Raw genomic sequence first — 14,594 nt, 5'->3', positions numbered from 1 at the left:
TCTCATAAATACAAAGAGTACATTCCCCTGCATATGTCCATCACCTTTTCTGTTCGTCTCCCACAAGCATATATGACCCAATACTTTAAATTACCTTAATCTTCAGGACATTAAAAACAGACTTGTCCCAAGAAGACAAGTCTCTGCAAAACTGGAGCAATCTCAGATCACTCACGAACTGCAGCTGCTACAGCTGCAAGTATTCCAAGACTATTAAATTTTTTAAAATATATATTTCAGTCACGTGCCTACGTTGGAAGTTTTCAGTTTGTCCACTGGTTCCCTACGTTGAGACTTAACCAATTACCAGAATATAAAAAGTGGATATCAATGGTTTCTACCAATCTCTAATCCAAGGAATTCCTTCTCTTTTAATGTATAATTTAGAGTAGTAAGTAGATGTTGTAATTTCACAAGATTATCACAGACCAAAAAAGCAGAAGTCATTGACTGAACTTTTTAAATTGTTCTTTATGATATATATAGTCCTGTATATATGTGCTGAGGAGGCAGAGCACCATCCTGTATTACCCTTCTGTTGTAGGTCTAAGGAGAATGGCTGGTCAAGAACTGTGCTGCACAAGCTATTCTTTCTCATTTAAATATCATGACATCAGTTGCAATTACAAATTTGACTGTAGTTTTCTCCAAAACTTGACAACAGCTATTTTCCAAGCAATCAAGAAAATGGTGTCTTTTCATAAAGTTCACTTAAAAAAATAAACTACCTTTTAAAAGTTACTTTCTCTTTTATTCCATTCCTTAACATTGCTTTGAGTAGTTAGAGACTTTTAATAACCTGGTGTTTAAGGTATTTAAAGTCAATAGTTTTAGTTCAAATCAAACTAGTGATAATTTTGCAGTAAGAAATGGAACTTGTTTCCTTTCCTGTAATAATTTTTGCTCTCTGTTTTTCTTTTAATTTTTTTTAGGTGAATGTATTTAGCTAAATGTAGCCAGCTACAAGGCTGAACTGTTTTCATTTCTTCATTTAAATTAATGAGGTTGTTTCCAGCTTTCACACTCATACAAGATTCCAGCAGTAACTGGTGGCTGCAGACCACACCTTCCCTGTCAATAGCAACCTCCTGGTGCAAAATTTTAAGTACCTTATCCGTATTTCAACACAACTTTTAATATCTCTTAAGACCAGGGCTCACAACATCTTCATTCAGTTCTCTGAACTTCTCCATTCCCTGCAGTTATCTAGCAATTTGATTTTAATATTCATTCCATAAAGAAGTGACACTAATTCTCTCATTAATCTTCTCTTCTCTTTCAGCAGCCAAGATCTAGGAAAGTCACTTCCCATTGATCAGTAGCTTTTAATATAAAAATACAGGTTAGACTGTACAGATGTCACACTGTAGGCATAAGTGTTAATTGGTTTTAAGATGATGATCTTTCTTAGCAAATTGGATCAGTGGTGTGCCAGCAAGGACCCGAGCAATCAGTCTCAGAAGAATATGGATCCAAGCCCTAATGCATTTCATGATATATTATGTAGCAAATAGAAAGTCTGTTAAAACATATCATTAAAGTTACCAAAGCTGCTAATTTCAAGGCACTTCAATGCAGTCCCAGCCAGCAGCAGTGGTGGCACACAAAAACTGAGCATTTTCAGATCAAGGGCTTTAGGAAAGCCCAGCCTTAAAAGGGGTAAATAAGTTATTGCATAGATCTTTCATCCTCCAAATTAAAAAGACAAGAAAAACTGAGTGCTGTAGAAATATAGGCCATCACTTACCATGTCGTGGTCTGAAACAGGCCCAAAGCTGGTGACGAAGATGTCAGTCTTCACTTCGGTTACTCGCTCTGATGAAGCAGGAAATTAGGACAGTGAGTGTCTATCAACAGCCTTCGTTAGATCCAACCACTACCAATTCTCACAACGAATAGAAAAATTATTGGCTTTGATTAGCCATTCTAAAATTGGTCCACAATATGGTCCTGATAATTTACTGCTTCTAGATGTAATTTCACAGTCAATATTGTCAGCAACAATTTTTTTATTACAGTGTTTCCACAGAACTTTTTGAGAAAGAGTTTGTGATGCCACAGTACAGAAGCCACAGTTCCATTGCTGTGGAAATTTTTTCACTCTTTGACTGATAAATCTTCTTGTCTGACAATATAAACAGTGCTGAATATTGTACATAGTACTCCTAAGTCTCATGGGGTACTCGTTGGTTTCTGGGTAAGCTAAAGCAAGGTCTCTAATAATTAACCTGGGGCTTATGAGTTATGTATTTTGTATTGAGACACAGGAACATAGAAGAAAAAAAGAGCATACATTATGGTGTACAAAAACACAAAGATACTTTATTGATATGAGTTAGAAATGGCTGCATTACCCTTTACTGCAATAAACAAATAGGAGCTAAAACTTTTCCAAGGAAACATCAGATAAAATTTCTATACTGAAATCATCTGTGTAAACATTTTCTGGAAGTGAGCCCTCTGCTCATAAATTTGCTCTATAGGCCTCAATGAGAGATTAGTATAAATAATAATTCAGAACTCTAAAATGTACATAACACAGATTATATGTATAGTCTGTATCACAAAGCTGGACTTCTCTGTGATCTTCAGGCTGTAAATTTGCTCCATGGCACAATGCCCTTGATCAATTCAGAGGAAACCAGGGATTTTAGTGGTCACAAATGCTGAGTCCGAGACACCTAAAATGGTGCTGATGTCCAGAAAGAGCCCAGCATCTGCCTCGTGCAGATCGACTGGGAAAAGCCACTCTGAGAAAGAGCCGGGCTTGACCTCCCCTTCCTCCCACAGGATCAGGCCCTTCATACTGGTGTGTGCTGGGCACTCAGAACAAAGCATTCCCCAGGGTGGCACAGAGCAAAATCACCCTGGGGATTGAAATAGAGCTGCAGGGAGTGACACCTCCTGGAGGCACCAATCCAACCATGTGGAGTGAGCCAATCCCACCGGGACGGAGTCTGAAGACATTCCCCGTGGGGCTGGACAAGCCAGCGTGGGGATTTGGGTAGAAATTTCCAATGTGGAAGGAGGGATACAATTTCTGAAATAACTCTCACTTTTTTGAGACAGTAAAATACTCGATTTGATTCTACTGTCAGCCTAGGAATACAGCAAATTACATGTATTCAGTTAGTAAGTTAATGCAAAAATTAGGGGGTATCGAAATTAATCTTCAGGACTCAGTAAAATAGTTAAAGGATGAAACTCCCAAAGTATTATTCATAATCACAGAAAGTAAAATGCTGTGATGTGGCTGAATTGCCTAATATTATTTTCATTCTTTAGCTGTGTGACCAAGACATGTAAAAAGTACAGTGATCACAGGCAAAAGCACCGGAGAGGTGAAATCTCATCCTTGGGTGTCCAGTTAAATAATATGTGACCTTATTACTGTTTACAAGCCTTTCAACTGACTGAAAGAAATTTCAGTATTTTCTTGACATCTAATTGGCTCTGGATTTAAAGAAGTTCAGGGTGAGAATTTAGCCTTTGATAACTGAAAGAAGGATATGGTTGGTCTGAAATTACTTGGCTTGGAAGGAATGTATTCTGGCCTTCAGCCCATCACTATCACAAAAGTTCAAGAAGCTGTGGTCAGGTATGAAACAACTGGCAGAAAAAGAGTAGAGATTTCACAGGGTCCAGTGAAACATTGCTGAATGGACTCCAGCTACTGAATTGCCTTTTCTTAAGACTGAGAAATTAATACCATCTTGAAATCCATAAGCCTTTTACATTTTGAAAAGTGAACCTCAAATGACTCTTTTAAAGATCTTTCATCCTGACTCCCCATCCCTCCATCTCCTTTCCACTGAGGCACTTCCACTGCCATAATCAGGAGATTCTAGAAGCTCTTCAGGATCAAAATGATGATCCTTTTAAGAGTCCCAGCTCTGAGCAAGACTCTGTTCAATATAATTCAGTTCTCTGGTTTCCCTTGCATGGACACAGAATACACTCTTTGAATCAGCAGCACATCATGTTGTGGTGTCCTGAGTTCTGGCTTTGGGAGAAGTGTGGTCATAGTAGCTGATGTTAAGGCTTAAGGAAATCACTTGAAGATTACAAAATGGAAATTAAAGAATTTGTCACTAAGGAGGAAGATTTCCAAGGAAAAATAATTTGTTTCTGTATAACATTGAAAATAATTTAAGTAACATGTAAATAATAAGTAGTAATAGAAAATTTAGATTGTGAACTCAAACAAGACTGTGTTATCTTCACACTGATTTCACTTTTGCAGTGCACCGAATCCCAGGTCTCTTCAAATGCAGATAAAATCAGTGTACACACCATCGATTTTTTTTTCTTTGGCAGGTAGCTCATTTTCAAGAGCGATGAAAAAGAGTGTATGAACACACAGAGAAAGATGAGCCCCTCCAAAGCCATATGGAAGTTTTGAAATCTTTGTTTACTGTTTTACTAATTAGATGATTCAACTGTGCTTTGTTAAGAGCTTCAGAAGTTGTGAGTCACTCCTGCACAGGACATGTGTTTACTCATACACTTGGGATATATATTTAGAATCAAGGTTACCTATGATCAATTTGCAGCTTGATTACCATGGGAAAGCTTAAATCATGTTTCCAATGCTCAGAATGCTGAGCTATATTCAAAAGTCTAAGTCACTGAACAGAACAAGCTCAGGCCAGGAGCTGACTGGACTGCTGCAGATAAATCCATCAGTTCTAAAGGCACATTAACCATGAATGCTGACTATGGCATCTGCTTCATGAACGAGGACTAAGTAATGTAAGGATATCTGTAGAACATGTAACAGTTCCAGGAAAAAACCCTCGGAAATGATTAATGACTTACTGCTTTTACTGTACGGCAACCACAGGGTCCAATAGCTACTGATCAGCAAAATAGCACCCGAGTACCCCCCCAGACACTCTGCAACAGCCTCAGGCACCTGATCCACACCCAGCCCTGACAGCACCAGTCAGCACCAACTCCTGTCATCTCCCTGTTTACAAACACTGTGCTAATGATGCCAGACTAACGTCAACTCTCAAAATTAGTAACAAGAAATATTTTGATTTAAACTCCCAGGGATCTCATTATTGCTAGAATGGTGATCTGATTACAAATTGAGAACAAAATAAGAAATACAGATTTAAACAGCAGGATTTAAGTCCATTTATCATAAGAGACTATACATTGACTGTTTCCCTTTATGACCTGCTAGTATTTGAGCACAAGGCTGATTTGAATTGCATGTTTTGGTGGTTTACATCAGTTCCACCATTTTGGTAATGCACTTGTTCCTCCTGCACGCCTTGTGTAAGTGTGGGCTATAATTGTCTGTATGGAGGAGACTTTTCCTGTGGTTTTGATTGAAAGGAATTCAGATACTGGATAGTGTATGCTGTTATTGCTAAAGAAAGTCATGTAGACTAATCATGCCAGCTGCATCCTGTGAAGTATTTTTATCAAAGAACCACAACAAATACACTCCTAAGAATTTTGTGCTGCTGCTTTTGTAGAGTAGGGACCAAAAGGGAGAAGGATGAGCTGTGCTGTGACTGCCCAGCTGTAGAGTTTGTGCTGCTGGAAGGGGTTTCCTGGGAGCTGTGCAGTGTCGTGGCAGCTCTTCACCCACCAATTAACAGCTCAGCGCTCATATCCTCCCTGCCTCCCTACTGCTGTATTAAATCAATTTTCCTAAGGTTTTCTAAGGCTTTTTACAATTGTCTTTACATCGATGTGGTGCCTAAGAGTGGAAAAAGGAGACCAAAATCAGCCTTTTCAGTTTTTAGAGATTTAAGTGTAGCATCTAGCCCTTCTTTACTTACAGAATGATGTGTAGGGGTGAGGTATAGGACTGTCTTTTCATTTAGAGTAGAATCATTTAGGTTTAACTTCTTTATGACACATCCAGACCAAAACCATATTTTCCCTAAACTTTATGTAACCTCAGGTACGTTAAAATCCAACAATTTCCATTGGGATCTCAATAACTAAGAGGTAATTTTATTGTGTTTATAGATAATGTTCTCATGAAACTGATTTTTAAAACATAATTAACATAGTACTGTGAGGTTTATTTTCCCATCCCTTCCACTCCGTGGAAGTAATGAATTGCCTGAGATTTACTGATGTTGCACTTAAGGACAGTCACACTCAATTTTGATGAACATCACACAGGAGACATCAACAAATACATTCTACCCATAGCATAAAATGAGTGTAATTCTGTTCACTACTGAAGTAATGTTTATAATCTACTTGAAATGATCTATTGTTGGGCATTTGACCCAACAAAAGCATTTTAATTCGGGAAGATTCTCGTCTGTCAGATCAAACGCACTGTTGTTCTTCTCAGTTCTGTATTAACCTTTCTACTACAAAATCCCTCTCAAAGGGATAAACCACATTTACAATTACTCTAATTTAAAAGGTCACAGACCATGTGATATCCTTTAGTTTTAGGGAGGGGAGGTGTGCCATGCAAAGGTGCTAGTCTTAGAAAGTCTGTAGCTGCACCTGATCTTGTGTTGATGAATCCCATCATCAAACACAACCTGCCCTATGCAAGTCCTCCCTCTCTCCACTGTGGCACCTCAGACCTGCTGCGGTGGCATCCCAGGGACCATCCCTTTGTCCCACATGAAGACAGCCCAGAACAAAAGGGAATGGCCTATCCATTTACTGATTTTTCCCACCATTTTTCACTGCTTTTCAATTCTTTTAAGTCCCACTCTAGACACAGTGCATTACTGGTAGAGGCCACCAAACACTGAGGTGAATTTTCCTCCTTATTTCACTCCCCTCTGGCAGTATTTGATCCTTTATTTTCTTCAGGACTGTGTATTTGAATAGAGATCAGCATCTTTCTTATTTAGCCTATTTTTGATCACCTCTAGTTCTAGGGTCCAGATAGTTCCCACAGAAAATCATGCTATTACCTCAATAACTGCATTGTCTATTTTTTCCCTTAATGTCTAACATGATTTCCTCTTTTTCAGCTTCAATATGTTACTCTCTGCAATTCCTCCTCCTTGCTTTTTGTAACTGATTATCCTCTCATAGAGTTAATAGGTGTCCTCTAGTATGATTCACAACATTTTTGCATTAATTTTGAGAGCTCTATTTTCCATGCATAAATAACTAAATGTAACTATTTGTCCATGTTTATGGATGATTACAACAGATGCTATTTCCTAGCAATGTCTGACTAAGTGACTATGCCCACATATGAAGGTGGCAAACAACTAAATAGCATAATTTATATCAATAATTATTGATAAAAGGTGCAAATGTGCCAATGCATAAAATGGTGCTGCATTCTTCTTTTAAAAAGAATCAGCTTAATTCTAGCAGCAACGCCATTTTTTGAGTAACAAGCATTTTCAATAACTATAATTTTTCCCCGTGGGTCACCAACTCCATTTTTTAATATTCTGGTTAATGAGAAATAATTCTTTCTTTGTTTAACGGCAAAATGCTCCAAGCTACTCATTTAACTTCAGATATGGCCTTATTGGGTTATCTGATGAATAATAATTTTCATTCCCATACTCTTTATGGAGCATATGCAATTTTTAGTTTTCCTTTTGAAGTAATACCTCAAAAGAAGATTTTAGAAAAGGAAAAGGAGGAGTTAATTTTGATCTAGCACTTATTCCATAGATGCTGAAAGAGTGACCCAAAATTCAGCACCTCTGAATTTTTCATTATCTTAATGCTCTACCTTTTAGCCTGGCTTTTCCATGAATTTATAGTATAGCTCCTACAATGAATCTTTGTAATGAGATCTCTCCAGAAGGTTGTTCTTGGCTTCAAGATGGTGCCTCATCTGCCTCACCAGAGTATTTCTACCAAGCAGTGAAACTGTTCCCCACACTAACAGAAGTTTGCAAACTTGGGAGAGAGAAACATCATGGTGTTTATTTCAAAAAGAAGGAGATTACTCCTCTGAGTAGAGTCAAGATCAAGATCAAACCCCTTTCAGAATCCATTCCAATTTTTCAGTGAAAAAGATACCTTTTAGTCACTGAAGTCTTCATGCGTACGCATAATTACAAGGAAGGAGAAACAAACTCAATGAAGAAACTCTGTCATCTCCCTTTTATTCCATAGGTGAGAAGGAAAGAAACTGATTCTCTTTTGTTTCTTTGTCCATGCCCACAATTCTGTTTCTGTAGGTGAACAGATTTGAAACTCTGCCCTACAGAAAGAGAGATCATACAGGGATAACCAGAGTTTTCTGCAAGATACCCCTTTCTGAAGGAGAAAGTAACTGTACCACGCATGGTTTTACCTCATCTAGTGTTTCTCAGAAGGGATAGACAGAACAGAAAAAATAGTTTTAGAAAATTGGAAGAGTGTTACAGTGCACTCAATGATACACTGATTTACATTGTGCCTAACTGCATAACATTTATCAGCATAACATATATATATGAGGGTCTCTAGTCTCTTAAATTCTCTGATAGGTACATCATAGCTAGTATGGAATGAATGAGTTTTTGACCTAATTCTTTATATCTAAAAATGGTGTTATGCTGGTAAATTTCTTTACTTTCTCTTCAGAGAAGATTAAAAATCGTGTTCTGGTCAAAATACGCAACAAGAAGCCATCACTGATATTGGAAAGAAAAATGAAACTACTGCTTTTCCATATACATTTTAAAATTTCCAGCAACAGGTCATGCTATAATCACAGGCTCATTGAACTTCCAAGTCCAAGCCCCATGCTACATTTAGATTTTTCACTGCATATTTTTATGTATGGAACATTTCAGAATACATTTCCCCATTATACCAAGTGTCTAAATCAACTGTCAAAACAAAGTCATCCTGAGGTGCTTTGCTCATATTTAGATTTAGATACCTGTCATTTGTGAGGTCACAGGTCATATTTTATTATCTTTTTATTCTTCATACATTTAAAGTTTTAATACCCATTCAGAGGTCTTCTTGAATTGTGAACCATTTTCTTCTTCTTTTGGGTATAAGTATGAGAAAACCAAGTACGTGAAAGACAGGGAAGGCATGGCTTTTGTGAAAAAAATTAATATTATATATCAGCATTATTTTATGTGTCTATATAAGCAGAATTAAGTATATCATGGAAAAATAACATTGTCTGAACTGATTTTTGTCTAACGTTACCCCTGACAATCAGAACACCACGCACCTCCCAGGCCCGGCCTCAGGCGGTTGTCGTACCCGTCCAGCAGCCGGTCCAGGATCCGGGTGAACACGGTGGTGTTGTCTTTGAGTTCATCTTGGGATGACGTTTGTCCATAACTGAAATACACAACAGTCAATACTGACAAACACTGATCCACCAATAACCTTACAAAACAGTAATTCCAAAATCCATTTACTCTTGCTTCTACTGGTTTATGGTCACATAACCTCCTCCCTATGACAAGATTGTAGTGCTTTATAGGGTTCTTTCATGTTTACGTTTTATTCTTAAATCGTACATTTTTTTAAATCACAGAAAATCAGTGGCCCTCTGTAAATGGTGAGCATGTAAAATGTCAGTTCCCTCATGTTTATCTCATTACTCATTAATGTTTATAATGTGCTAATTATATATGCTATAATGTGTGTGTATTCCTCATGAAAAGGCTTTTTTGTCAGCAAAAAATAGTGTGTTTAATTCGTAATGGCTATAAAGGATTTGCATGCAAAGAAAGATATAGTAATTTAGAACACTGACATTAAGTACTGAAAATAAATGCTGAAAAAACACAGAGATATCTTCTTCTTGAATATAGAAATAGACTGAGTGTGCATTTTCATAGATCTAGATATTATTTTGCTCTATTTTATTTCTCATTTTCCTTTAGCAGTTAGATGTGGAGGAATATTTCCATCTTTTCCTTACAAATGCATAACAAAACTATCTGTTGATATGAAAATCTCTCATGTCTGTAAAGCTTCACTTGCAGATCTCTAATGTGTATCCCTAGCTCAGCCAAAAGTCCTGAAATTTTACTTGAAGAAGGATAAAATTAAAGCTCTTTGAACTCAGCTACAAAAATCTTACTGCCATCAATACAAATCAGGATGAAATCCTTGGGCTTAGTGGTTTCTGTCTGCTGTAGATGACATCAGAATCAACCTCCTTACATCTGAAACCTTCACCTAACACCCTGTCACAGATGAGTCCCTTGATCACAGATCACACTTGTCCTAAGGCCTCACCCAGGGCCATTTTCTCCTGCACTGCTGGGAACACCCACTGCAAACACACCTTGGCATCGGCACTAAAAGCAAAGCACTGCTTTGCCAAACCTTGGTTTGTTGTTCCTGAACTGGAGAACCCAAGAACCTGTGCAGTGCCAGAGCCTTTGTCAGCCCCAGGTGTGACAGAAGGGACCCCTCCTTTGGCCCCTTGGCTCTCTGGCTCGGGCACAAGGGGCTCTGCCAGTCCCTCCTGCCCTGACCAGCCCAGCCTGCTCAGGAGGAACAAACTGTTAATGTAATGATGGGGTTCTACTAAAATACCCATGAAATGATTTTCTGTAAGCTGCATCAGTCAGACATGCATTGTGTATCCCACACACACATTCCACTTGCATCAAATACAGAGAGAAGGAGGAAGGATACCCTGAATATGGGCACTCTGGAAATGCTTCCAAGTTTATTTTGCAGTACATGTTTGAATATGTAACACTAAAAATTTAAATTAGCTTCAGGAGTGCCATCCATGGAAGTTTTACTAAATTTTGGTTTATTTCCATGGGATGTGACTTTGTAAAGAACAATGTTCAGGGGGTTTTTAATGCATATAAATCACTATTTCTAATGAAGAAGACAAAATCTCTCACAGTGTTAAAAAATGCTATGACTTTCCTCTAGCCATGTCATACAATTTCACTTCACAACAAAATAGGTTGATTTATGTTTATTGTTCATACCTACAGTTGAATTCTAAGTCACAGACACAACTGGGGTTTTACCCTTTTATATATTATCAAATAACAAGTTCTCCTGCTGTCTCCAGCGAGCATTATCTTTCCTCATCCACCTTCTGGAGCATTGCAACACAGGACCTTTCACTGGATTAAATTCACGTTGACACTCACTGTCAGCAAACAAGCTGCTGTACATACGTATCTCAAGGATAGCGGAAGGTCATCAGGAATAAGGTGGAAAAAGGATCTAAAACCACTTCAGAAATTGTAGTGGTAAAGAAATGAGTATGTTTGAGAGGTGGTGTCAGGAGGATGGCCTGGTGGCAGCACAGTGGGACAGACTCCCTGCTCCCATGCTGGGATCACATTTGTCGTTTGTCCTTACCTGTTCTTCCCACCATTTTAGCAAAGGTAAAAAGCACCATTAGGGCTGGGTTTTACTGACATATGGTCACAACAGGAAGATTCTGAACATTTGTGCACATATGGGGTAGGCTGTAACTCCAGAGGGATTGTGATTTTTCATTCAAAACACACATAATAGTTCTAATGCTGGGGGAGGGGGTTATTATAAGAGTGACATGGGAAGACTGTCTTCCTGTATCACAGACGCTTTATGTCATTCATCAATTGTTTTTTATCATAAAGCATTAACAGCACCCCAGAAACAAAGGCAAAGGAACTTACTATGACAAAATGGCTTTAAAACCAGATATATTTCATGTAAGGTGTGTAGATTTTGAGGAAAAAGTGACTGTATGCAATTGTATTTTCACATGAAACCCCAGTATAATAAAAAACTGTGCACTGACTCCATCTACAGGTCATTCTAATACTGACACGCCACCGAATTTTTAAACACTGGTCCAATGCGTTTTAATTCTCACATTAGGAATGCACACACGTCCATTACAGTATAATAAATATATGTACACAGATGCATGTATGCATATCTAGAGAATAAACATATTTTCACAAAATTCTCCAGCTAGGTCAGAGGAAGTACTTTGTGAATACCTCAAATCTCACCTTAATATACTATAAAAATAAAGTTATTGTTTCTGAAACATCAGATTTATTCAATACAGCAACTCTTAAATGACTCACCAACTTTCATTTTTTATTTTTTTTTAGAGGAAATGGTTGTGCAGATGAACCTTTGCCCACTCCACTCTATCTGAAATCTTCAAGGTAGTCAGGGATCTCTGAGGGATCACCACTGACAATACAAAAATTCTACTGCTTTTTGTTCAATAGGTGACATCACTGGCAGGACATTAATATTTTTAAAATACAGAAATACATCTGAGAGCCTTCTTAAACACCTTCACTGAATTTTGAATTACAGAGAGTACTTCAAGCATACTGCAAACTGCTTTATAGTCTTCAGTTAACCTACTAATTGTTTGATGAGGTGTTGTATGATTACAAATTGTTCCTAATACTAATGCTATTTTTAGATTATGATTTCAACAAATATTCCACAAACATTAAGTGCAGCATGGTCTTTCCAACATAACTATCATGGGCTTTGAGCTTTCAGATTCTTCTCCATCCAAGCAGTTTTCCTTCAGCAGGAAGGTCAACTTCAGATTTTCAATACAATTACTAAGTTAGGACACAATCCTGACCAACAAAGAAGTTAAGTTTTGCCTCTGCTTGCAGTGACAATAAAGTTACTAAATGTGCTTAAATGAGATATAAAACCCCCTTAATTATACTTTTTCCCCTCTAAAGAAACTTGTATTTCTGAGTAGTAATTATATAAGAGTAGAAAAGGTTGCACAGGTGTTTAAGAGGTAGTTTAGTTTCAATTTGTTTCAGAAAGCTTTTTCTTTATTTTCTTCACCATATTGGAAAAAAAAAGTAGTCATGCAAACAAATTGTGGTTTTCTTTCAGACTTCCCCTGGTTAGATTTATCTGGGATTTGAACAGAGATTAAGTTCCCCCAATACACTAAGTGGTAGTGCAGCCATGAGTTTGTCTTATGCTGCTATATTAAATTAAAGGTTCCTAAATTATGTTGGTGCATTAAAAAATATCTCCCCACCTTCTTTCAGTCAGTGCATTCAGAAGGAGGCTCCAGGCCCAGAGACAGTCACAAAGCACCAGGAATCTCTTCATGGTGGACTCTGAAACTAGAAGGAAAATAACCATCAACATCCCCTACATTAAAGCAGGTATTACAGAACAAAAATGTCTGATTTTGGAAACTTCTGCAGAATAATTTGATGTCAGGCAATGACCTCACAACAGTATAGCTCATGTCATTCAGAATAAGGGCCCATGGCCTTGGCTGTTCTCCTGTTTATCTTTCACTTTTAGACCCAGAGGCTCAGGGTGGGATTTATTTTGCAGTAAGGGTGTATTCTTTTTGCATTATTCTTGAGCGTTAACAAAAATTATGAGTTAAAGCTGCTGTCCCCAAATTCTGTGGCAATTCTTGCTCAGTTTCCTCCTGTGTTGAAAATGTGGCAGGGTGCCTCTATAACATTTGAAGATAAGCAAGTGGAATTGTTTTTTGTTTGACCTAACCAGCTGAGCCCTTCCAAACCTCTTGCAAAGTGTCAGTGTGGGGTGGTGTGGCTGAGGAGAGCGGTGCTTTCCTCACAGCCACAGCTTTGCTTTGATGTGATGGAATCAACTTTCTTCTACAGACACAATTCTCCTCTTTCCTGAAATACCAGCATCAGAAAAGGACTAAAATGATTAGATTCTAACTCTATGATCTGCTGCTACATAGGCACGCTAATATTTTTGTTGGGCTAAAGAGCACAATTCGTAATGAAACCATGTGCTGATAACCTACACACCATCTCCTAAATCTCTATCAGTCTCTGAATGCTGCTAGGAAATGTTTTTGCATTAGCAGCCTTCTCCTCCTCCCCAAATATCTCCTGTCCTCTCTCCAGACTTCAGCGAGTTACTTTCAGTTTACCTTTGAGTAAAAAGTAACACAACTTAAAAAGTTTCTCTTGCTTTCTAATAAACCATAAAATAAGGAGTTAGCTGGTATTTGTGGAATCGGTGTTCCAGATTCAAGTGATTGCCCGGGAGATGTTGAAAGTCCCTTTACATAGCAATATAATGTGTGCTGGAATCCAGTTGATTTTTAGGATTCATTACATTAAATAAGGGCAGGCAAATACAAAGCCTGTATTTTCCCCCAGTAGTGAATTGGAGGGTTTTTTATGTGTCTGAGGAAGTGAAGCACTGTACACAGAAATGTTTTTGTACCTTTAAATAAAGCTACCCCAATTCACTGCACACTCTGAGGGACAATTTAAATCAATAAAATACCGTTACAAAGCGGTATGTAAGCAATGAGATATAATTAATGCGTTTATAGTCAAATGATGGGCAGATAAGCATTGAATGGGGCTGAGCTAATCTAACTGGATAGGAAGGAGCTGGATGTGGCAGGAAAGCGTGGATAAGGATCATCAGGGACGAGACTGCATCTTAACTTGCCCACTAATCAGCCTCCTCACAAAGGGAAAGGCAACATCTGTGGCTTCAAAAATCGCCTTCTCCCGGTCCTGCCAACTTCTGCCTTTGCAAAAGGCTCCTCGGGATGAAGAACGGAAAGTGAATTATTCTGAACTATCTTGATCTGTTGAGCTCCACGCTCTCCCCCCTCCTCCCAACACCACCCCCAATAAAACCGTGCAGGCACTATAAATGCCGGAGAAGGAAAGTTTCTCGCATCTGGA

At 38.2% G+C, this 14,594-nt stretch overlaps 1 protein-coding gene across 5 annotated transcripts in view; it reads right to left on the bottom strand.

Moving 5' to 3' along the window:
• Positions 1-14,594, bottom strand: part of GABRA1 (gamma-aminobutyric acid type A receptor alpha1 subunit) — a 40,926-nt gene that overhangs the window by 25,216 nt on the left and 1,116 nt on the right. For 3 of the 5 annotated variants that reach the window (XM_017833877.1, XM_017833881.1, XM_017833879.1), the window contains exons 2-4: positions 12,932-13,019; positions 9,146-9,258; positions 1,748-1,815 (exon numbers count right to left, since the gene is read on the bottom strand). In XM_017833877.1, the coding sequence (XP_017689366.1) occupies positions 1,748-1,815; positions 9,146-9,258; positions 12,932-13,005 (255 nt within the window). In that variant the 5' untranslated portion in view covers positions 13,006-13,019. Of the gene's footprint in view, positions 1-1,747; positions 1,816-9,145; positions 9,259-12,931; positions 13,020-14,352; positions 14,490-14,594 lie in introns of those variants that run through there. The other 2 variants (XM_017833878.1, XM_017833880.1) reach the window with 2 other exon arrangements.

Source organism: Lepidothrix coronata, unplaced genomic scaffold, assembly GCF_001604755.1.
Source record: "Lepidothrix coronata isolate B3197 unplaced genomic scaffold, Lepidothrix_coronata-1.0 Scaffold223, whole genome shotgun sequence".
NCBI lineage: Eukaryota > Metazoa > Chordata > Aves > Passeriformes > Pipridae > Lepidothrix > Lepidothrix coronata.
The sequence above is the reverse complement of the archived record's forward strand: the minus strand, read 5'-3'. Positions and strand labels throughout refer to the sequence as shown.